The 23603-nt window shown below is 61.6% G+C and overlaps 1 protein-coding gene across 1 annotated transcript; it reads right to left on the bottom strand.

Annotated features, from left to right (window-relative positions):
* Nucleotides 1-3468: 3468 nt before the first annotated feature.
* KCNN1 (potassium calcium-activated channel subfamily N member 1) lies at nucleotides 3469-22541 on the bottom strand (the record flags this gene model as incomplete). Its single annotated transcript, XM_080715433.1, has 10 exons — nucleotides 22395-22541; nucleotides 17708-18199; nucleotides 16401-16496; nucleotides 12857-13275; nucleotides 9018-9159; nucleotides 8395-8505; nucleotides 7539-7666; nucleotides 5666-5735; nucleotides 3745-3953; nucleotides 3469-3682 (listed from the first exon to the last, which is right to left on the bottom strand). Exons 2-10 carry the CDS (start codon nucleotides 18119-18121, stop codon nucleotides 3469-3471), a joined length of 1803 nt encoding a protein of 600 aa, XP_080571559.1. The 5' UTR covers nucleotides 18122-18199; nucleotides 22395-22541.
* Between the last annotated feature and the right edge of the window lie 1062 nt (nucleotides 22542-23603).

Below are 23603 nucleotides of genomic sequence, written 5' to 3'. Positions count from 1 at the left end.
GCACTCAGGAATCCTGCGCCCGGGCTGCGGTGTGCCCGGGGCGGCGGGACCCCTCTCTGCGCCTGAGTTTACCCGGAGAAGGAGTTTCCCGGGGAACCTGGCCTGGCAGTCAGCTCCCCGCGGTCTGTCGGTCTGTCTGCGGGGCGCTGGCGCCCTCTGGTGGCTGCAGGACGCGCTGCGATTCGAGTCCTTCCCGCACTGAGCCTGGCTGGGGCGACCCGGGGACCCCAGACGCCTCAGTCCACCAGGAGGAGGAGGCCATAAACAGGCCACCGCAATCTTACATGCGAGTCCTAGCGGCCGAGAAAGGGTTGGAGGGGCAGTGGCCAGCCTCGGGGCTACCTGGAGGCAGGGGCTCTGGAGCTGAAAGGGGGAGCCTGACCCTTCCCCTGGGGCGCGGGGATCCTGGAGGGAGGGCCCCAGGCCCGAGGTTACTCTGAGGCTCCACAGGGGCCCTAACATTTCCCTGAGCTGCAGGGAAGGAAAGTGCCTCGGGCCCCTTCCTGCCCCGGGTTCCCACAGTGGCCATACACACACACACACACACACACACACACACACACACACACACACACACGTCCTCTCTGTTTAAGGGCTGTCACGCTGTGCCCACTTTGCAGACGGTACAGTAAGGGAGTTTCCAGGCAGCCCGGAGAGGCCGGCAGCTCCCCTGTGGCCACACAGCGGGTTCAGACACCCTCCTTGGTGTGCGGGATGGGGAGCAGGGGCTGAGGGTTCAGGGCGGAGTGCCCGGGACCACGGCTCTCAGGCTGCGGGGACCCCATCCCGCATCTTTCCCGGGAGGCATGGCCACTCTCTCCCCACAACCCCACCTGACCCCACCCCCACGCCAAGAGGAATCCAGACGGGGAGGGGCGAGGAGATCCTTCTCTGTCTTTCCTTCTTCCTCTCTTCTCTTTCAGTAGTGGGGATCGAACCCAGGGGCATTCTGCCTCTGGATGGGAAAGCCCTATACCCTCAGCCCTATTTTATTTTATTTATTTATTTACTTATTTATTTTTTGCAGGTCTGGGGATGGAACCCAGAGGCATTTGACCTCCGAGCTACAACCCCTGCCCAATTTTTGATTCTTTATTTTGAAACAGGATCTCACTGAGTTGCGAAGGGCCTCACTGAGGCTGTCCTCAAACCGTGATCCTCCGGTCTCAGCCTCCCGAATGCTGGGATGACAAGCGTGCGCCACCATGCCCGGCTCCTATTTTATTTTTTTATTTTGAAACAGGTTCTCGCTAAGTTGCCGAGGCTGGCCTGGAACCTGTGACCCTCGTGTCAGCCTCCAAGTCCTGGGATGATGGGCTGCGGCACTGAGCGGGCCTGGGGTGAGGAGGATGCTGAGGCTCGCAGGGGGGCCCCCAGGACCCTGGACGGGGCCACGAGGTCACAGGCGGGTGGGCGACGCCTCCCCTCCGAGCAGCGCTGCCGGCGCCGCAGGTGGGTCTCGGCAGCCGAGAAGTCGCTGGACATGGCGCTGCCCGCGCTGCGGCCTCCAGCCAGGGCGCCATCCCCGGCCTGTAGCAGCACCCGCGCCCTCGCTCCTCGGGGACCCCGCGCCTCCCTCCGCTTCTTGGCCCCAGGTGCTGGCACCCGAGGCTCTTCCTCCGCGATCTTCCTGGTCCTCCATCCCGGGGGCCCTCCTGCTGCCACCGCCGGCGCGGGGCAGGCCCTGTGTTTGCAGGGTCTGCGACTGAGAGTCAGAAACAGGCGGGGACGCCGGCCAGACCCCCCCCACCCCAGGCCACCTGGCAGGTCCCAACCTCCCAGCCCTATTTTTTTTTTTTTTTTTTAGGCACTGGGGGTGGGACCCAGGGACATTTGACCTCCGAGCTACACCTCCTGCCCTATTTTTTATTCTTTATTTTGAATCAGGGTCTCACTGAGTTGCAGAGGGCCTAAGTAGTAGCTGAGGCTGTCCGCGAACCGCAATCCTCCGGTCTCAGCCTCCCAAATGCTGGGATTACAAGTGTGCGCCACCACGCCCGGCTTTTTATTCTTAATTTTGAAACCGGGTCTCACTGAGTTGCAGAGGGCCTCGCTAAGTAGCTGAGGCTGTCTGTGAACCGCGATCCTCCTGTCTCAGCCTCCTGAATGCTGGGATTACAAGCGTGGGTCACTGCCAGGCTCTACACTCTTGCCTCCAGGCCTCTGCACCACGGGGTCCGCTCCCCACCCACCCACCCCGCAGCGTCCCGAGCCCCGCTTTCTAGTTTGTGTCTTTATGGCTTTGCTGGCAGAAATGTGATCACCTGATTGCTACCCTCTCCCTTCAGACAGTGCTCCCGAGGCCAGACCTACCCTGTTCTCCTGCCCCAGGACGCAGAGGGGGCATTCACTGCTGTCCCCTGCAGGACAACCCCCTTCCCAGGCCTCAGTTTCCCCAACCAGACCAGGGCTGGTAGAAACTTCCGCAAGCAGCTTGCCCACGGCTGTCTGGCCTGATTTCTGTGGAAGCCCTCAGCAGGAGAGAAGGTTTTATGGAGCACTTTCTCGGTGCCCAACCCTTTCTGGGATGTCCTGGCTAATCTACTGCCCCCCCCCAATCTCGCAGATGGGGCACCGGGGGACCCCAAAGCGAGTAGGCTCTGCGGAGGCTGAACCCAGGTCTGAGCAGCCTCCCTGGCGCCCTCCACTCCGGCTGCTGGGGTCCCGGCTCCTGCTGTGTGCCCCCAGGCAAGTGGCTTCCTCTCTCTGAGCTTGTGTTTCTGGCACCGTACCTGGTCAGGCTCTGCTGGCGCGTCACCGGTAATTTACGTCGTGTCTCCTGTAGATGGTGGGCATGAACTCACTACAAGCGGGATGACTGTCTCTCATGCTGTCTGCTGGGGGCTGGGGGCCCGTGGGCTCCGCGGACTCCACCAAAACCAGTCTGTCGAAACCAGGTGTCGGGGGAGCACACCTGAAATTCCAGGGGCTGAGACAGGAGGATCACCGGCTAGAGGGCAGCCTCCGCAACTTAGACAAGCCCTGTTTCCAATAAAAAGTAAAAAGGGCCGGGTGTGGCGGCGCACGCTCCTAACCCCAGCGTTTGGGAGGCTGAGACAGGAGGATCGCAGTTTGCAGATCACAGTTCGCTGACAGCCTCGGCTACTTAGGCCCTTTGCAACTCAGTGAGACCCTGTTTCAAAATAAAGATTAAAAAATCGGGCTGGGGGTGTAGCTTGGAGGTAGAATGCCTCCGGGTTCCATCCCTGGTACCTCAAAAAAAAAAAAAAAAGTAAAAAAGGATTGAGAGCGTAGCCAGAGGTAGAGGTCCCTGGGCTCAACATGTAAAAAAATGTGGAAAGGAAGGGGTGTCGGCGTTTTCCAGGTGTCCTTCCCCTGCAGGTGGGTCTACCCAGCGCCCAGAAGCCGCCCCTCAAGGGAACAGGCTTTCCGGCACCTGGCATGCATGCCTCCATCCTGGGACCCTGCGCCCCACGGCCCCCACCCGCGGTCCCCTAGAGCACACAGTCAGGCCACTGGTGGGTCCTGCTTTATTGGGAACTGGTGAGGACCCCTCCCGCCTCTCCGTCCGTCTGTCTGTCCGTCCGCAGGGGCCTGGGGTGAGAGGAGGGCCCGGCGCTGGCCAGCGCCCCCTCCCCCGCGGCTCAGGTCCCGCCGCCTCTGCCCCCCGGCCTTGGGGGGCCGCCGTCGGGTCAGCCCAATGCTCCTCCACTCGGGCTCCCTGGACGCCCAGGCGGCCACACGATGGCCAAATTTCGGTCCGGTGGCGGGCAAGGCCGTCACCCGCAGTCTGAGGGGGCTGTGCGGTCCGGGGGGCCGGGCCAGGGCGGCGGGGGCGGCGGCGGGCATATGGCTTGGGCGAGGAGGCCGGGCAGGGCCTGCAGGGAGGCGCCCAGCGCGTCCAGCCGGCTCTCCAGGGCGGCCAGGCGGGCCTCCAGCTCCTCCTGCTGGGCGTGCAGCTCCGACACCAGGTCGTACATGATGCTCTGGGTCTGCCGGGGAGAGAGGGGGGTGCAGACACGGGCGTCGCTGAGACTCCGCTGGGGAGGGGCGCAGGGACACGGCGGGGGGGCCCCTGCGCTCAGCACCCCGCTTTGCTGAGATGAGTCACCATTCAGGCTCAGGGACACTGTTGGAGAGGACGATGGGGGATCCGGGCTCAGCCAACACCCATCTCACGTTGAAGGGATTCGGGACCCTCCTCTGCGTCACATCCAGGGACAGGACGGGAGGAAAGTCGGCCAGGGCGGCAGGTGGGCGGCCGCAGGAGACAGCCTCCAGGGGGCGCCCGAGCGCCGCGCCCCAGGCCGCAGGGAGGCGGCCCAGCCCCGAGGTCCTGGGGGGGGGGCGGCAGGGCCTTCGCCCGGTCCCCACTGCCCCACCGCCAGGGGCCGGAGGGCAGCGCTCCCTTCCCTCTCTCTTGGCCTCCTGGGTTCTTTTTGGCACTATCTACGCTTTAATTTCCCCCCCCTTAAATTTAGAATATGCTTTTTTGTCAAGAGAGAGAACTATTAAATCCTCAAGGAATCTTGGCATGCATTAAATTTCAAACCAGCTGGGACGCCTGGAGTCCCCGCACTGGGGAAGCGGAGGCAGGAGGATCGCTAGAGCCCAGGAGCTCCAGGCTAGCAAGACCATCCCATAAACCAAGAGAAAACGGGTTTGTCTGTGGCCCTGAGGATGGAGGCCAGGGCATTCTGCCTCTGACCTGCACCCCTGTCCTGTTTGATTTTAGATTTTGAGACAGGATCTGGCTAACACTGCCTAGCTGTTGTGGTTGCTGGTTTTTTTTTTTTTTTTTTCTGTACGGGGGATGGAACCCAGAGGCATTCTACCTCTGAGATACACCCCCAGACCTATTTTTTTTAGTCTCTTTATCTTTTTGGCACTGGGGATGGAACCCAGGGGCATTGTGCCTCCAAGCTACACCTGCAGCCTATTTTTAAGGTCTTTATTTTTGAAACAGGATCTCACTCAGTTGCGAAGGGCCCCTCTAAGCAGCTGAGGCTGTCCGCAAATCGTGATCCTCCCATCTCAGCCTCCCGAAAGCTGGGATTACAAACCTGCCCCGCCACGCCTGGCCCTGTCTCAGCCTTTGAGCAGCTGGGACCACAGGTGCTTGACGTCCACCTTGCATGTTAATCTGGTTGTTTTTCTTTTTTTCTCTTTGCAGTACTGGGGGTTGAAGCCAGGGGCATTCTACCTCTGAGCTACATCCCCACCCCTATTTTTTATTATTTTATTTATTTTTTTATTTTTGGTGGTACTGGGGGTGGAACTCAGAGGCTTTCTACCCTGGGGCTATACTCCCAGACCTTTTTTATACTTTATTTGGAAACAAGGTCTCACTAAGTTGCTGAGAGCCTCACTAAGTAGCTGAGGCTGGCTTCAAACCTGCGCGATCCTCCTGTCTCCGCCTCCCAAGCAGGGGATTACAAGCGTGTGTGCCACCACACCCGGCTATTCTTTATTTTAAAACAGGGTCTCACTAAGTTGCAGAGGGCCTCACTAAGTAGCTGAAGCTGGTCTCAAACCTGCAATCCTCCTGTCTCAGCCTCCAAGTACTGGCATTACAAGTGTGCGCCCATTACCACGCCCATCTGTGGCCGTTTTCAAGAGTACAGATTTTCTACCCAGAGGCAGGTGTCTTGTGTCTGCCCGATCAGGGTGCCGGGGGCCCTGGGGTCCCGGCCAGCCGGCTCACCTTGGCCAGGTCGGCCAGCGTGTTGGCCTGGTCATTCAGCTTGCCCTGCTCAATCTTCACGCTCCGGAGCCTGGGGAGACGTGGGTGCTGGTCAGGGGGCAGCGCGATGGGGCAGGGCTCCGCATGCACCCCCGCCGCGGTCTTGTGAGACATGGTTTGGGTGGTCACTGCCTAGGATACCCCTGAGCTGATGGCATCTGTGGGACCAGCCCAAGAACTCGGACTCCAGGCCCAGGAGAGCCTTTGCACACAGCCGGGGTGGGCATGCAGCCAGCCAGCCGTCTTTGAGGCTGGGAGGGCCCTTCCCAGAGCACCCCGGCCCCTTAGCCCCCATGCACCCCAGTCTCCTGACCACACCATGCTCCTGGGGAGAAAACTTACTTCTGAGCCCTGGCGGGACCCGGCAAAGCAAGGAAGAAAATCACGAGGCAATTTTAATCTCAGCACAGCGGAGCCCACTCCCCTTGAGCCCACCTCCCTCACACCCTTGCCCGCCCCCAGAGGGGCGGAGGGGCCGCCCTTGGCCTGCGGCAGGATCCAGCCTCTGAAGGTTCAGGGCCTGCCCTGGGGCCCGTGCCTGTCCTTGGCCCCTCCCCACAGCAGTGCCCACGCGGTCCTGGCCAGGCCAACCCGGCTGCCCTTGACCATGTGGCACCACCCTAAGCTGGGTGCCTGGTCCCTGAGGTGGCACTCCACCCAGGAAACTGTGTCTGAGGCTGGGAAGGGCGGAGCTACTGCCCCCAGACAGGTACCCTGGTGGGATCTGAACCCAAACCCGCTGCCTGGTCTCAGTGGCCTTGGGCCCTGGATGTCTGCCCACGGGGGCCTGACCTGCATGCCCTCCCCTCCCCACACCCTGAGCTCAGCCCAGGGAGCGCGTCCTGCAGTCCCGGCCTCCCCAGACCCAGTCCCAGCACATCTGAGCTCAGCCCTGCATCCTCCAGATACCTGGGAAGCCCTGGTCTAAACAGGTGGAGACAGACACCCCAGCCCCGAGGTCAGGGTGGATGCTGGGTGCCCAGGAGGAAAGGGGAGGTCCCCGGGGACGCTCACACACACCCTTCCCCGAGGGAGCCATCTGGGCTTCCTGGGAACTACTGTTTGGGGGAAGAGGCATGAAAGCCCCTAACCAGGACACCTCCAAATGTGGCCTTATTTGGAAATAGGGTCTTTGCCAAGTAATTAGTGAGGATAAGGTCACGGGGGGGGGGGGGGGGGGCTAATTCAATATGACAGATGTCCTTATAAGCAGTGGAGGCGCTGGGGTGTGGCTAGCGTATCCTCAAGGTCCTGGGTCCCACCCACCCTGCACGATCCTCCTGTCTCGGCCCCCCAAGTACTGGGGTTTTTTTTTTGTTGTTTTTTTTTTTTGGTGGTGCTGGGGACGGAACCCAGGGGCTTTCTACCTCCAGGCTCTACTCCCAGACCTATTTTATATTTTTATTTGGAAACAGGGTCTCACTACATTGCGGTGAGCCTCACTAAGTAAGTAGCTGAGGCTGGCTTCGAACCCATGTGATCCTCCTGTCTCGGCCTCCCCAGTACTGGGGTTTTAAGCGTGTGCCACCACGCCCGGCTTCAAGCCGGGTATTTATTTCTTCTGTGCTTCCCGGCAGCCCACAGGGGCAAGTGCTTCAAAGTCCAAAGGGTCAAATCATTGTGGTTTCTGGGGGGAAGACATATGCCTTCCGCCACCTCCACTGGGTAGCTGCCACGACTCCTCTGGGGGGCTGCGGGGTTCGTGGCCGGGCCCAGGCCTGCCCCGCGGGGATGCTACAGGTTCCAACCGCCTGGCCCCCCAGCCTGGGCGCGGGGCCCCGCAGCTGCCCGCCTGGCGGACATGGAAACGTGAGCTGTAAAGTGCTGGACTTACTGATGGATGGCTTGGAGGAACTTACGCTGGTGTTTCCGAACCCGGGCCGGGTCTGGCCTCTTCACCAGCCTGGTGTGTTTGTAGATGAGCCACGTCTCCCTGAGAACGTTAGCGGCGGCGTTTTTTACCTGGGGCCAGGAAAGGACAGTTCTAGAACCATGGAAGGTTCTGGAAACCTCCAGAAACTTCCAGAACTTTCTGGAAACTTCATGGCACCCCCTAGGACCATCTCTTTGGGGTCCCTGGGTTGCAGGACAAGTCCAGGGTTGGGTATGACTGTGTCGACCACACTTGTGTTGCCTACTAGCAGCTGGGCTCTTTCTATACACTTTGAGGAATTTTTCTTTTTTTGGAACTGGGGATGGAACCCAGGGGCACTCTACCTCCGAGCTGCACCCCCTGCCCTATTTTTTATTCTTTATTTTGAAACCGGGTCTCACTGAGTTGCAGAGGGCCTCGCTAAGTAGCGGAGGCTGTCCGCGAACCGCGATCCTCCGGTCTCAGCCTCCCCAATGCTGGGATGACAAGCGTGCGCCGCCACGCCCGGCTCTCCCTATGTTTTCTAACGCACCCAGCACGTTGAAGATGTTAACTTAGTGAATCTTCTCTTTAGTTTTCTCCCCTTTTTCCTTTTTTTCTTTCTTTCTCACAGTACTGGGTTTGGACCCGGGCCTTCCTCACACATGCTGAGGACTGAAGCACACCCCCAGCCTTTTTATTTTTGAGACAGGGTCTGGGTAAATCGCCGTGCCGGCCTCTAATGCCCGATCGCCCTGGCTCTTCATTTTATGCACGAGGGCGGCCCAGAGAGGCGGCCGGGCCGGGGCGGCCCTGGCGCGGCGCGGCGCGGCCTTACCCGCTTGGTGAGCTGCGTGTCCATCATGAAGTTATGCACGTGTTTCTCCGCCTTGGTGAGCTCCAGCTTCCGGGCCACCACGGCCACCACGAGCGCCGTGCAGCCGGCTCCCTGCGGGCAGGGGCAGCGTCTGCGCGGCTGCCTCCTCTGGGGAGCCGGCCGGGATTCCCGCAGCGCCCTCTGCCTGGCGCCCCGTCGCCCCTCTGGATCTAAGCCCCCTGAGAGGAGCTCGTGCTGCCGGGACTCCAGGAGGTAGGACCGTTCTTATCTCCATGGAGACGGGGTGGGGAGCTGGCTGGGGTCGCACTGTGGGGGTCGGGGAGGTGCCAGGCCCTCTGAGGACCCAAGGCTGTAACTTCTGGGGGCTGAGGGGGCAGCTGCGACCTTTAGGGAGGAGGGGGAAGGGGAGGAGGGACGCCTCTGGCATAGGTTGTAGGGTTTTTATTTTTACTTTTCCCCGTTTTTTCTTTGTGATACTCGGGATTGAACGCAGGGGCATTCTACCTCTAAGCTACACCCCGGTGCTATTTTAGCGAGGCCCTCCAATCTGCAATCGTCCTGCCTCAGCCCCCCAAGTACCGGAGCCACAGTGGCGACGGGGGGCCGTGCGGGGCGGCCCTTACCATGATGCCGGTGAGCAGGCACACGCCCTTCCCGCAGTAGGTGTGGGGCACCATGTCGCCGTAGCCGATGGACAGGAAGGTGATGGAGATGAGCCACATGGCCCCCAGGAAGTTGCTGGTCACTTCCTGTTTGTCGTGGTACCTGGGGGACCAGTGGGGGGGCGCTCAGTCCACCCGCCCCGCAAACATCACTGCGGCCGGGCGGGCCCCACCCCCTCGACCTTCGCGACACCCGGGCCCTGCGCAGCTGCCCCCCAGCCCGGGAGATGGACAAAGGAGGCCCCGTGCACGCACATGCCTACCATCCCACAGACACACACACACACACACACACACACACACACACACACACACACACGCGGGACGTGGTGGCAGAGGGCACCAGCAACAGCGGGGGTGGGGGAGAAACTGGGTCCGAACCAGGAAGAACTTCCCAGCCAGGGAGGCCCTGAGGAGGAGGGGAGACCTGGGGCAGGGCCCAGGCAGAGGGAGCTCCAGCCCCACGTGGGGTGTGGGGGCCTACCAGGACCCCAGACCTCAGAAGGGGGGCAGGACTCGTCCTGGTCACCGCAGGGGTGACCCACGCCTGGCTGGTTTGGGCTTTGGGCCCAGGGCTGGGTCTTGGGGACGCTCAGGGACCTTGTTGGGACAATCCTGTCCAGTGCCACCCGACCTGGCGTGTGGGGTGGAGGTCTCAGGTGGCCAGAACCCAGGCTAGCCAGTGGAGACCACCCTGGGTTCAAGGCCAGAGGGCATCTGGAGGCAGAGGGGTGGAGGCCAGGCCAGGGAGGCTGTGGGGAGGCCAGGGCCAGCTGCTGGGAGTCCCTGCCCCCTTCCAGGGCCACAGGCTACTGGGGCCCCTTCAGTCTGGGCTTCTAGGCTGTTCTGGGCTGGGGGACCGGGTGGTTACCCCATCTTACACAGAGGCATCTGAGCCCCTGAGGCCCAGCATCCCACCCCCAGGGGGGCTGGGGAGCCCCAGGTCCTGCAGGAGAGGGGGCCGCTGGGTTCCCGGAGCCGGGCGGGAGCATGCAGGGGCGAGGGGCAGAGAGAGGGACAAGCGTCATTGCCGGGCTCAGAATTTAGGATTGGCTGCCCGTCCGGTCCGCCCTGCGCCAGCACCCCCCTCCCCGCCCCGGGGTAGTGTTGCTGGGGCCTTGGGACCCGGCCCCAGACCCTGAATCTCTGTGATAGGGGTCAGGGATGGGCAGTAGGAACTGACATGGGGTCCCGGGAAGACCCTGATCCCCGAGAGGCAGCCAGGCTAGGCTGCAGGAGGGTCCATGGGGGTCCTGGGGGTGACTCTGACCATGGTGCCCCAGCGTCCCTCCTGGGCCCTCCCCAGCTAGGCACGAGCCCGGGGGCCTGGGGGGCCCTCTGCAGGACCAGGCACCCCACGCCCCCAAGTGGCCAGCTGGGAAGCAGCCTCCCAGGGACAACCAGGAGTCACCCTGCAAGTCTGTGCCCTGAGGGCCTCTGTAAGTTGGGTTGATGGCCACCACCGTCCAGGGCTGCCAGGAACCAAGTCCCCGTGGAAGCCATGAAGGCAGGGTCACCCCAAATCCTTCCCTTCACCCCAGACCTGCTGAACTCTCAGGAGGGGACTTCTGATGCCCTTGGGCTGGGCTCGGGCCTGTCCCCCAGGCCACTTGGCGGCCTAGGCTGGCCTCCCGCTTCCCTCCCTTGGGGCAGCTAATCTTAAATTCCTGGCAGGTGGGGCCAGGCGGGGCTGCAGCTTGGAGCGCGGGGCTCAGGGGATGGCAGGACTCACATGTTCTCCCTACAGTCCAGCAGGGTGGGCAGCGGGGAGAAGGAAAGGTGGTTAACTGTGGGGTCCCGGGTGGCAACAAGGGTGAGGGGCCATCCCTATCCTGGCTGCCTCTGCGACCCTGGCCAGAGGCCAGAATCAGCGTCCCCGAGCTGCCCCACAGGTGTGGTGATGCACGGCTAGAATCCCAGTACTCAGGAGGCCGAGACAGGAGCATCCCAGGTTCAAGGCCAGCCTCAGAGACTTAGCAAGACCTTCAACAACCTAGTGAGACCTTGTTCCAAAATTAAAAAAAAATACAAATAAAAAGGGCTTGGGGTATAGCTCAGAGGTAGAGTGCCCTGAGTTCAACCACCACCACCACCACCACTACTACTACTGCTAATAATAATAATCATAATCATAATAATAATAATAAATGAAAGGTGTGGTGGCGCACACTTGTAATCCCAGTACTCGGGAGGCCGAAACGAGGATTGCAGGTTGGAGGCCAGCCTCAGCAACTTAGTGAGACCCTATTTCAAAGGCAAAAGAATGAAATAGGGCTGGGGGTGTAGCCCAGAGATTATATGCCTTTCTAGGTTCATTCCCTAGTAATAATAATAATAATAATAATAATAAAGAAGCCAGGAAAAGCTGGGCGCGGTGGCGCATGTTTGTAATCCCAGCATTCGGGAGGCTGAGACAGGAAAATCGCGGTTCACAGACAACCTCAGCTACTTAGTGAGGCCCTCTGCAACTCAGTGAGACCCTGTTTCAAAATAAAGAATAGCCGGGCATGGTGGCGCACGCTTGTGATCCCCGCGCTTGGGAGGCAGAGACAGGAGGATCGCTCAGGTTCGAAGCTAGCCGCGCGCGCTGGCTTAGGAGACCCTGTTCCCAAATAAAAATGTAAAAATAGGTCTGGGAGTGTAGCCCGGAGATAGAAGGGCCTCCAGGAACCCCAGTACCACCAAAAAAATAAAAATAAAAATAAAAATAAAAATAATAAAGAATAAAGGGGCCAGGATATAGCTCAGAGGCAAAGCGCCTGCTTTGCAGGTGCAGCACTCTGGGTTCAATCCCTGGTTTCAGAAAGACAAAAAAAAAGAACCCTTTAAAAAAACAAAGAATAGCTGGGTGTGGTGGGTGGCGCACGCTCATCATCCCAGCATTCGGGAGGCTGAGACCCGAGGATCGCGGTTCGCGGCCAGCCTCAGCTACTTACTGAGGCCCTCCGCAACTCAGTGAGACCCTGTTTCAAAATAAAGAATAAAAAATAGGGCAGGGGGTGTAGCACAGAGGTAGAATGCCCCTGGGTTCCATCCCCAGACCCACAAGGAAAAAAAATAAATAAATAAAAAACAGGGCAGGGGGTGTAGTTCGAAGGTCAAATGCCTCTGGGTTCTACCCTAAGACCTGCAAAAAAGAAAGAAAGAACAAACGTAGGTCTGGGGGTGTAACTCAGAGGTAGAACGGACCTGGGTTCAATCCCCAGTACCGCAAAAAAAAAAAAAAAAAAAAAATAGGTGGCACACCCCTGTCGCCAGTAGTCCGACGGCTGATACAGGAGGATCACAGTTGGAGAACAGCCTCCGTAGCAAGATTCAGCAACTTTACGAGACCCTGTTCCAAACATGAAAAAAATAGAAAAGGGCTGGGGCCGTGGCTCAGAGGTGGAATACCCCTGGATTCAAAAAAATAAATGTAAGCCGGGCGTGGTGGCGCACGCTTGTAATCCCCGCGCTTGGGAGGCGGAGACAGGAGGATCGCGGTTCGCGGCTAGCCTCAGCTACTTAGCGAGGCCCTCCGCAACTCAGCGAGACCCTGTTTCAAAATAAAGAATAAAAAATAGGGCTGGGGGTGTAGCTCGGAGGTCAAATGCCCCTGGGTTCCATCCCCAGAGCCGCAAAAAAAAAAAAAGAGACCCTGTTTCCAAATTAAAAAGTATAAAAATAGGTCTGGGAGTGTAGGCCGGAGGTAGAAGGGCTTCCAGGAACCCCAGTACCACCAAAAATAAAATAATAATAATAATAATGATGATGATGGTGACGTGACACATCCCACGCGGGCGGAGGCGGGGCGCGCCCACCTCTCGCACACGCGCACGGTCCAGGCCGCGATGATCCAGGAGGAGATGCTGAAGACCAGCAGCACGGTGCCCGGGCAGATGGTCATGAGCGTCTTCATGACGAAGCGCGTGTTGAAGGTGATCTTGTTGAGCGCGCCGATGCTGCGGCTGGACGCGTCCGTGAAGATCTTGCTGTGCAGGAGCATGACGCGGCCGAGCAGGTAGAGGCGCAGGAACATGGGGATGGACAGCAGCACGTCCACGTCCGCCTCGGCCACCGACGGCGCGTACGTGAAGGCCAGGCGCGCCGTCCACGTGAAGCGGTAGTGGCCCGGCACCGGGTGGATGGCGCACACCGCCAGCTCCAGCGAGATGAGGAACACGCGCTCGCAGGTCATGGCGATGCGCCAGTCGCCCGCCCCGTTATCCACCATGAACAGCTGCGAAGGGGGCGCGGGCTTGGTCTCCTCCCCCGACCGCCCTGCGGCCCAGAGCGAGGCAGCCCGGACCCGAACCCCCAGCCCGGACCCGAACCCCCAGCCCGGACGCGAACCCCGAGCCCGGACGCGAACCCCCAGCCCGGACCCGAACCCCGAGCCCGGACCCGAACCCCCAGCCCGGACCCGAACCCCGAGCCCGGACCCGAACCCCCAGCCCAGACCCGAACCCCCAGCCCGGACCCGAACCCCGAGCCCGTACCCGAACCCCCAGCCTGGACGCGAACCCCCAAGCTGGGACCCGGACCTCCAGCCCGGACCCGAACCCCCAGCCCGGACCCAAATCCCCAGCCGGGACCCGAACCCACAGCCCAGACCCGAACCCCCAGCCCGGACCCGAACCCCCAGCCGGGCCCCGAACCCCCAGCCCGGACCCGAACCCCAAGCCCGGACCCAAACCCACAGCCAGGACCCGGACCCCCAGCCCGGACCCGAACCCCCAGCCGGGCCCCGAACACCCAGCCCGGACCCGAACCCCCAGCCCGGACCCGAACCCCCAGCCCGGACCCGAACCCCGAGCCTGGACCCGAACCCCCAGCCCGGACGCGAACCCCCAGCCTGGACGCGAACCCCCAAGCTGAGACCCGGACCTCCAGCCCGGACCCAGACCCCCAGCCCAGACCCGGACCCCCAAGCCGGGACCCGGACCCCCAGCCCGGACGCGAACCCCCAGCCCAGACCCGAACCCCCAGCCCGGACCCGAACCCCCAGCCCGGACCCAAATCCCCAGCCAGGACCCGAACCCCCAGCCCGGACCCAGACCCCCAGCCCGGACCTGAACCCCTAGCCCGGCTCGCTCTTCCCAAGGAAAGTCAGGGCTGAGGCCAGCCTCGGATACAGTGGGACCCTGTTTCCAAATAAAGTATAAGCTGGGCGTGGTGGCGCATGCTTGTAATCCCTGCGCTTGGGAGGCTGAGACAGGAGGATCACACGGGTTCGAAGCCACCTGCTCTGGCTTAAGAGACCCTGTTTCCAAAAATAAAAAAATAAAAATAAAAATAAATAGGTCTTGGGAGTGTAGCCCAGAGGTAGAAGGGCTTCCAGGAACCCCAGTACCACCAAAAAAAAAAAAAAAAAGTATAAAATAGGTCTGGGAGTGTAGCCCAGAGGTAGAAAGTCCCTGGGTTCCACCCCCAGTAAAACACACACACACACACACACACGTAAAAGGAATAAAATAGGGCTGGAGGGGTAGCCCGGAGATTAAATGTCTCTAGGTTCAATCCCCAGTACCAAAAACAGAAATAATAAATAAAATAAAAAGGAAGCCAGTAAAAGCCGGGCATGGTGGCGCACGCTTATAATCCCAGCATTCGGGAGGCTGAGACAGGAGGACCGCGGTTCGTGGACAGCCTCAGCTACTTAGTGAGGCCCTCTGCAACTCAGTGAGACCTGGTTTCAAAATATAGAATAAAAAAACAGGGCAGGGGCTGTAGCTCAGAGGTTGAATGCCCCTGGGTTCCATTCCCAGCAACACAAAAATAAGTAAATAAATTTTTAAAAAGGGCAGGCGGTGTAGCTTGGAGGTAGGACGCTTCTGGGTTGATCCCCAGTCCCCCCTCCCACAAAGCCTCTGTGGAGCTCTTTTTTCTTATCCTGTTTCCCTAAATACAGTGTAACGATATGGACAGCGTCACATTTTATCAGATATCACAAGTCATGTAAAATGAGCTCCCACAAGCCAGGCGGTGTAACCACCGCAGCACATGCGCATGCGCACTGCGCCGGGCAACGCGCAGAGGCGCCTTAGTCTGCAGGGAGCGGGCGCGGCGCCGCCTGCAATCCCGGCGCGGCTCAGCCGGAGGATCGCGGTTCGAGGACAGCCTCGGCTACTTAGTGAGGCCCTCTGCAACCCAGTGAGGCCCTATAGCTCGGAGGCCGAATGCCCCTGGGTTCCATCCCTGGACCCTCAAAAAATAATAAACAAACAAACAAATAAACAAATAACGTAAGTCTGCAGGCCTTGAGCAGCTCTAGCAAATACTAGACCATTTGATAGAAGGGACTTGAGCTTCTACCGCTGTGTGTGTGTGTGTGTGTGTGTGTGTGTGTGTGTGTGTGTGTGTCTACTTCTGGGGATTGAACCCAGGGGTGCTCTATCACTGAGACACAACCCCTGCCCCGTTTTTTTTTCTTTCTTTCCTTTTTCTTTTCTTTTTGTGATACTGGGAATGAAACCCAGGGGCTTTTCTATCTCTGAGCTACATACACTAGCTGACCTATTTTCTATTTTATTTGGAAACAGGGTCTCACTAGGTTGCTGAGAGCCTCACTAAGTAGCTGAGGCTGGCCTCAAACCTGTGCGATCCTCCTGTCTCAGCCTCCCAAGCGCTGGGATTACAAGCGTGCGCCACCACGCCCGGCTTATTTTCTACTTTGAAATAGAATCTCACTAAGTTGGTGAGGCCGGCCGCAAACACGCGATCTTCCTGTCTCTGCCTCTCAAGTACTGGAATTACAGGCCAGTGCCACCACGCATGGCCGAGCTTCTGTGGATTGGGTCACCTGCGGGGGTCCTGGGGGTCCATAACCATCCCCGGTGGATGTGGAGGGCCAACCGTATGTGAGCAACTGCCAGGCACTGGTCCCCAATAGCTGTGCCCCAAACCCTCCCCCTGGGCGCAGGCATCCCCAAGGTCAGGGCCCCAGCCCAGGCCTGGTGCCGAGGGGCTCCGCGCCAGGCTCTGGTGTGTATTTCCTTATTTAGCCGCACTGGGGACTGAACCCCAGGCCATTCTACCTCTAAGCTACAACCTCCAGCCCTTTTTTATTTTATTTTTCTTTTGAAACCGGATCTATCTCGCTACGTTCCCAAATTGCTAAGGCTGGCCTCAAACCTGCGGTCCTCCTGTCTCAGCCTCCCAAATACCAGGATTACAAGGTGTGTGCTACCATATGTCAGCCAGATTCTAATTAGCCCTGGAGACAAGAGCAAACTCCCAGGCACACCGCACATCCCTTAACAGTCCAAGCCCAGAGGAAAAGGAAGAGGATCGCGGTGCCACAAGCACTGGTTTCCTAGCCGCCCCCGCCCGCTCCGAGCCGTGGGGCCTCCCGGGGGCACTGACCTGGATCTCCCGCGCGTGGTAGAGGACCACGAGGCCCAGCAGGATGATGGTGGACAGGCTGATGAGACACTTCAGTGCAAACGAATACAGAGATTCCTGGGCAGAGAGTGGACGGGTGAGCTGCCTCCCGCCCGCGCAGCGCCCGAGCCCCCCGGGGACAGCAGCTGGCCGGATGGGGCTCCCCCTGCCCCTCCCACCGAACCTCAGCTTCTAGAGAGTTCCTGCTCCCAGAAAGAGCGTCAGCAGGTGCCAAGCTCGGTCCGCAGCGCTCCTGGGCTCCCAGCGGGCTGAGACGGGAGGCTGGCACATCATTGTATAGTTGTTTTTTGTTTTTTTTTTGTGGTACTGGGGGTGGAACCCAGGGGCTTTTCTACCACCGGGCCATACTCCCAGACCTATTTTATACTTTACTAAGAAACAAGGTCTCACTAGGTTGCTGAGAGCCTCGCTAAGTAGCTGGGGCTGGCTTCGAACCCGCGCGATCCTCCCGTCTCAGCCTCCCGAGCGCGGGGATGACGAGCGTGCGCCACCGCGCCCGGCTCATCACTGTAGTTTACAAGTCGGGCTTCACAGGGGTCCAGCTCCTCGCAGTTTACCAGGCCTGGCTCCCCGGAGCCCACGGAGCCCCGAGATCCCGAGTGGACCCTCCAGCTTCACACGTTTGAAACCTCTTTCTGGGCGGTCCACGCTCTCTGAGGCCTGGCTTCTTCGAGCTTCTCTGCGCCACAGTTTCTAAGCAGACACGCTTCCTTCCCCCTTGTCTTTTTCTTTCTTTCGGTATTGGGGATGGAACCCAGGGGGCACTCTACCACTGAGCTACGTCCCTGGGCTTTCTTATTTTTATTTTTGAAACAGCGTCTCCCCAAGTTGCCCAGGCCGGCCTTGAACCTGTGACCCTCCCGCCTCAGCCTCCTGAGTATCCCGGATGACAGGTGTGTACCACCACGCCCCACTTCTAAGCAGTTTCTTTTTCTTTCTGACACAGGATCCTGCAGAACTGCTTGAGGCTGGCCTTTAACCCGTGATCCTCCTGTCTCAGCCTCCCAAGTACCGGGATTACAGGCGTGCGCCCTGCACCTGCCACCTCACACGTGCCTGGCGGCGGGTGCGCCCTGGCACTCCTGGACGGGGCTGCCCGGGGCAGCAGCCCGGGCCTTCCCTGGGGTCCCCCTGTCCTGGGGGGCGCAGCCCTCCGCAGCCGAAGCGGGCGGCGCCCTTGGCGCAGAGGGAGGGGTCTGGAGCCTCCCCAACTCCCGCCCACCTCTCCCCAGCGGCGCCCCGGCTCCCAGCCCGGGAGCTGCGCCCACCTTGGTGTACACCCCCCAGGACAGCTCGGTCTCCGTCACCATGACGACGATGCCGAACATGCCGAAGATGAGGGCGTAGTCGCTGAGCCGCTTCCTCTTCTCGAAGAGCGCCCTCCGGTGGCCGAGGCGGTGGCCCACGGCCGGGGGCTTGCCGGCCGCCCTGCGCGGCCCGGCCTCGTCCTCCTCCTCCTCCTCGGCCTCGGCCTCCTCGGCCTCCTGGTCCTGGGGCTGCCCGCGGGGGCTGCCCGGCGACGGCCGCGCCGAGTCCCTCTTGGCCACCACCACCTGGAGGCCCGGGCTGTGCGGGGGGCGCGGGGGGCGGCCGGCCTCGGGGTCCGGGGGCTCTCGGCCCGGGATGCCCGGCCCGCCGCCCAGCGGCCGCCCCACGCTGCCATTGTGGCTGTGGCCGTTCATGACCACCCGGGCACCAGGGCTGGACTCGGCGCGGGCGCGGGGCCCGGCATGGCTCGGCGGCGGGGCTCCGGGGCCGACCTGGGGGCACAGAGGGACCCGTCACGGGCAGCCCGGGACGTCCACAGGTGCCCACCAGCCCGGAAACAAACCAGGCCGGGTCCGCCGCCGGTGGCTCCGCGGTGCCAAGCGGAACTAAACCCAGACTCCCCGAGGAAAAGAAAGCAGAGCAGGGGCAAGACTCCTCCGTTGGCCAGCGGGAGCCCTGTGCCCAAGCCCGGCCTGCCCCGGCCTTTGCAGGGGCGCCCTCCCGCCAGGTCCGGCTCAACTGCCGAGGCTGGCCTCGAACTGCAGCCCCGGTCCTCCAGCCCCAGCCTCCTGGGCACCGGGGTCGCACCATGCGGGGGCCCTGCTGCCTTCTCGGGCCCCAAGAGCCCAGAGCAACGCTGACACGCCGCGGCTGACCCCCGCCAACCTGGCCGGGTCCTGCGCCATGGCGCTGCCGGCAGGCACGCCTCGGAACCCAGGTGCCGGTGAAGAGCGGGCGTGACGCAGCTCTGCCCCCTCTGACCTCTAGGGCTCGGAGACGGGTCTGGGCTGGCCTCGGACCTGGGGCCAGGCCGTTCCCCCCCCTGGCTCTTCACCCTGCTCCTCTGGCAGCCTGTGTGGGGGGTGCCGGGGATCGAACCCCGGGGTGATTCTGTCTCCAAACTACGCCCAAGCCCCTTTTGTTTTGAAATAGGATCTCACTAGGTTACTGAATGTCTTGCTAGGGTCCTGAGGCTGGCCTCGAATCTGCGATCCTCCCATCTCAACCTCCAGCCTTCCAAGTACTGGGATTACAGCCTGTGCCACTGCACCCTGCCTGCCAACTCCACTCCTCTCTTTGTGTGTGTGTGTGTGTGTGTGTGTGTGTGTGTGTGTGTGTGTGTTTCCAGGATGGAACCCGGGGCGTTCGACCTTCAAGCTATACCCCTGCCTTATTTTTTATTCTTTATTTTGAAACAGGCTCTCACTGAGTTGCAGAGGGCCGCACTAAGTAGCTGAGGCTGTCCGCGAACCCGGATCCTCCTTTCTCAGCCTCCCGAAAGCTGGGATTACAAGCGCGCGCCACCACGCCCGGCTCCCCTCTTTACTTAATCCCCTGTTTCCTCCCCAAGAAGCAGGAGCTGGGTTTGGCCAGTTTTACAGATGGGGAAATTGAGGCACGGTGTCATGGAGATGCGTGCCCAGGCGCATAGCATCTTCTTCCACAGCAGGCTCTGGGCCCCGCTGTCGCACGGGACACTTGTGTTCATGCCCCGTGACTGGCGTGGGTGAGGGGTCCCTCCACACCAAGCCCAGAGGGGTGAACACCAGCTGCGTGTCTGCAGCTGGTTGCCGTCCCCCCCACCCCAACGGGCCAAGGCGAGCCACGCGGCCCCCACCCTGAGGAAGAGACCCAGGTGACTTTGCCCCCCTCCCCTGTCTGCCCTGACACGGGCTGCACTCCCGGCTCCTGTCTCGAGGCCGCCGCCCCTGCCCATCACTGAGCCGCGGGCCCGGCCTCTCTGGGGCCTCGCAGTTCACAGTCCTCAAACTCGCCTTGGCCTCCATCTGTCTGTCCACACAGACTCTGCCCCACTCCCCCGCGGCCCTGCCCTAACCTGGCACCTCTGACACCCACAGGTGCAGAGAGTCCCGTGGGCCCCTGGACCGGGCACCCAGGCTGCGGGGGGCCACAGAGGGCTGCAGCCTTGAAAAGCCACCACTGAAGAGGCGCCGTGACTCAGCCTCCTGCAGAGCGGGCCAAAAGCAGCCGCCTTCCTCCCCGCCTGGGAGCTGTGTCCTAAGGAGCCCTGGGCAGGGACGGCCCGGACAGGCGGCTCCCTGGGGTGGAGGCCCAGAGGCACAACACCGCTCACCCCCTCTGCCCGCTGAGGCGGGAGCCCTTCATTCCTGTTCCCATTTTACAGAGGAGAGCGCTCAGCACGCTGCCCAAGGCCACACAGCCTGGAGGGCATCCAGGGGTGGCCCATGGCAGGATCTGCGCATGGCCTCGCCCTTGAGGGCCAGGAGCTCTGAGGATGGGGTACCTGGGCCCTAGCAACGGAAGGACGACACGCCTAGCCGGAGACACACACACACACACACACACAGATGGGCCTCGGCAGCCCCGCCCCCCAGGCGGCTAGACCAGAGCATCCTGGGACTAGACCCTCCTCTCTTGCCCAGTAACCTGAGCCTATCGCGGGGGTCTCAGGGACCCTCCCAGAGGTTCAGAAGCCTTCCGCACCGACAACCAAGGCGTGGAGGGCCATGGAGGGGCGTGTGTCTCTGGGTGAAGGCCCCAGTTTCGCCCAGGATCCCCACCCGCTTAGCCACCTCATGGAGTGCATCTGGACTGGAGTATCCTGGGAACCATCCTGACTGTTAAATGTGACCGGGCAGGCAAGGTGGCGCTCTCCCGGAATCCCAGGACTTGGACACCGAGACAGGAGGGACCACAGGTTTGAGGAAAGCCCCAGAAAATAAGCAGTGAGACCCCCATCAACCTAGCAAGACCCTGTTTCCAAATAAAAATAAAATAGGGCTGAGGATGTATCTCAGAGGTAGAATGCCTCTGGGTTCAGTCCCCAGGACCGTGCGTGCTACACACACACACACACACACACACACACACACACACACGCCAAATGTGTCTGGTCACAAGACTCCTGTTCCCTAAGGAACAGCCTGGACATCCCAGGAGATGCATGGCGTTGCAGGAAGCTGGCGGCCTGGGCCCCTACGGGGGCTCCTGGGAAAAGCAGAGACCCAGCCCCCAAGCTGGCTACCCACCGGCCTGCAGGCAAGCCAGAGGCCCGCCAAGGAGCGGGAGCCGGCCCGGCATGGTGGTGCCCACCTGTGATCCCCGTCCTTGGGAGGCTGAGCCTGGAGGATTGCAGGCTCAAGGACAGCCTCAGCAAATAGTGAGACTCTCACAAAACTAGCAAGATGCTGTTTCCAAATAAAAATAATATAAGGCTAGGGGTGTAGCTCAGAGGTAGAATGCCTCTGGGTTCCATCCCTAGTGCCACACACACACACACACACACACACACACACACACTCACACACACACTCACACACACAGGAGCAGCACTAGCTAGGACCCTGAATGCCTTGACAAATGATGGGCTGGCTGGAGGAGCTGTGGGGTGCGCCAGGCACCCCAACAAGGAGTGAACTCAGCGTTCTTTGGTGTTGGGTATTGAACCCAGGGGTGTTCTGCCTCTGAGCTATGCCCTCAGTCCTTTTTATTATTTTGCTTTGAAACAGGGTCTCTATCGTTTTCTGAGCCTGCTGAGGCTGCCCTTGAACCTGCGATCCTCCTGTCTCAGCCTCCTAAGTACTAAGATTGCAGGGGTGCGCCACCATGCTGGGTTCCAGTGCCTCCTCTTTAAGGAGTTTCCACACCATGGCGGCCAGGCCAAGCAAGTCAGACACCTCTTTTCATTTCTAATAGCTAGATCAGGAGAAAGGGTCCCAACTGGTCCATCAGTCTCCAAAGCAGAGCCTCCACCCCACCCCACTGTTCCCCAAGAATAACAAACTTCCAGGGTGGGCGGGCTGCTTTGGGGCCCCACTGGGGCAGCCTGGAGTTCATGAGTCTGTGTTGGGGTGAGGAATGTCTCCAGGGATTCCCACGCCCAGCGCACTTCCAGGGCCCTAAGTCTACAGAAGCACAGGTGCGGCTGGCTGTGGCCTCTGGGGGCGGGACGAGAGGGGCCCTGGCGGCCGCCGGCCCGATCCCCATCACCACCCGCCAGGAGCCAGCAGGGTGCCATTAGCTCGCCCTGCCCCCGGGAGGCGCCTCGCCGGCCCTGCCCTCTGCCCTGGTCCAGCTCCCTCCGCACGTCGGCCGGGCCTCGCCATTCCCTCTGCGCCCAGCCTTCCCGCCGCAGGGCAGCGCCAGGCCGGGTGCGGGACCTCCGAGCGCAGGGACAGAGGCGGGAACCTCTGCAGGGCGCCGTGACCCCGCGCCTAGGGGTCAGCGAGGCGCTGTCCCGCGACCCCGGCTCGCGCCCCCCCCCCCAGCCCGCGGAGGTCGAGCTCGCGCCCCCACCTCGCCGAGGGACCGCCCCCTCCCCCCAGGACGGGGGTCGGAGCTCCGGGCGCCCCCGGGCAGGGCGCAGGCACCCGTCCCCTCTCTCGTGTCCTCTGGGCTGCGCCCCGCGGAGCCCCTCCCGGTCCTGCCCCCCCGGCGCGGCTGCACCCCAGGGTCCTCCGGCACCCCGACTCTCCGGCCGGATACCTGCGGACGGCGGCGGGCGGACGCGGCGGGCGGGGAGAGGGTCCCGCGCGCTCGCGGCCCCCCAGCAGGGGCCCGAGGCCGGGGTCGTGGCCGGGGCGGGCAGCGGCGGGCGGGCGCGGGGCCCCGGGGCGGCGGGGCGGGGGGCGCCGGCGGCCGGAGCATCCCCGGCCGCCCAGTCTGCGGGCCGGGCCGGGGGCCGAGCGCCCGCCCCAGCCCGGAGAGGAGGGGGCGGCGCCACGCGAGCGGCGCCACCGATTGGCCAGCCCAGGGTTGGGCCCGCCCCCAGCGACCCCGCAGGCCCCGCCCCCACTTAAAGATCCCACGTTCCCCGGCACCCCCGGCTCCCCGGTGATGCGCGGTCGGTCCTCAAATTCTCACTTTGGCCCCGAAAAACCACTACCCCCCAGTCCCGGCAGCCCCGGGGGCCGCCCCCTCCCCGGTAGCGGCCCCCCGACTCGGGCCGCCCCTCAGTCTTGGCGTCCCCCCCCCCCGCGGCGGCCGAGGGGACGAGTTTGGAAAGTGAGTCCGAGCCTCCTCGAGCGGGGCGCTGCGCGAGGGCCTCGGGAGCATCCCCGCGCCTGGCGGGGCCACCTTCTTGGGGGGAGACGCCTGCTCACCTCAGGCCCCGCAGCCCTGAACCCCGACACCGCGCCTGCCACGCAGGAGCCCCCGGAGGCTGCGGTCACGGAGGCTGGGACCCCCTGACTGTGCGCCTTCCCTGGCAGCAGGCTTGGCCAGGGGCACCCATGCATTCGGCCGCGTGGCGGCCCCAGGGGAGCCTTGGGGAGCTTGGGGGCCGGCGGGGGGCTCTTTTTCCCTCGCTCTTCCTTCTCCCAGCCCTGGCCTGGCCCAGTCCCCAGCCTGGGGGCTTCCTGGGAGCAGCCCGCCCATCTCCAGCCCCATCTGCTTCCTTTTGTTTTCTTTTTTCTTTTTCTTTTTTTTTTTTTTTTCGGGACTGGGGATGGAACCCAGGGGCATTCTACCTCCGAGCTACACCCCCAGCTCGATTTTTTATTCTATATTTTGAAATAGGGTCTCACTAAGCTTCAGAGGGCCCAAGTAGCTGAGGCTGTTCGCGAACTTGGGATTCTCCTGACTCAGCTTCCCAAGTACCAGGATTGCAAGTGCTCTACCACGCCAGCTCCCAGCCCTACTTTGTTTTTTTGTTTTTTTGTTTGTTTTTGAAATAGGGTCTAAGTTGCTGAGGCT

Source organism: Muscardinus avellanarius, assembly GCF_963383645.1.
Source record: "Muscardinus avellanarius genome assembly, chromosome: 18".
Taxonomy (NCBI): Eukaryota; Metazoa; Chordata; class Mammalia; order Rodentia; family Gliridae; genus Muscardinus; species Muscardinus avellanarius.
The sequence above is the reverse complement of the archived record's forward strand: the minus strand, read 5'-3'. Positions and strand labels throughout refer to the sequence as shown.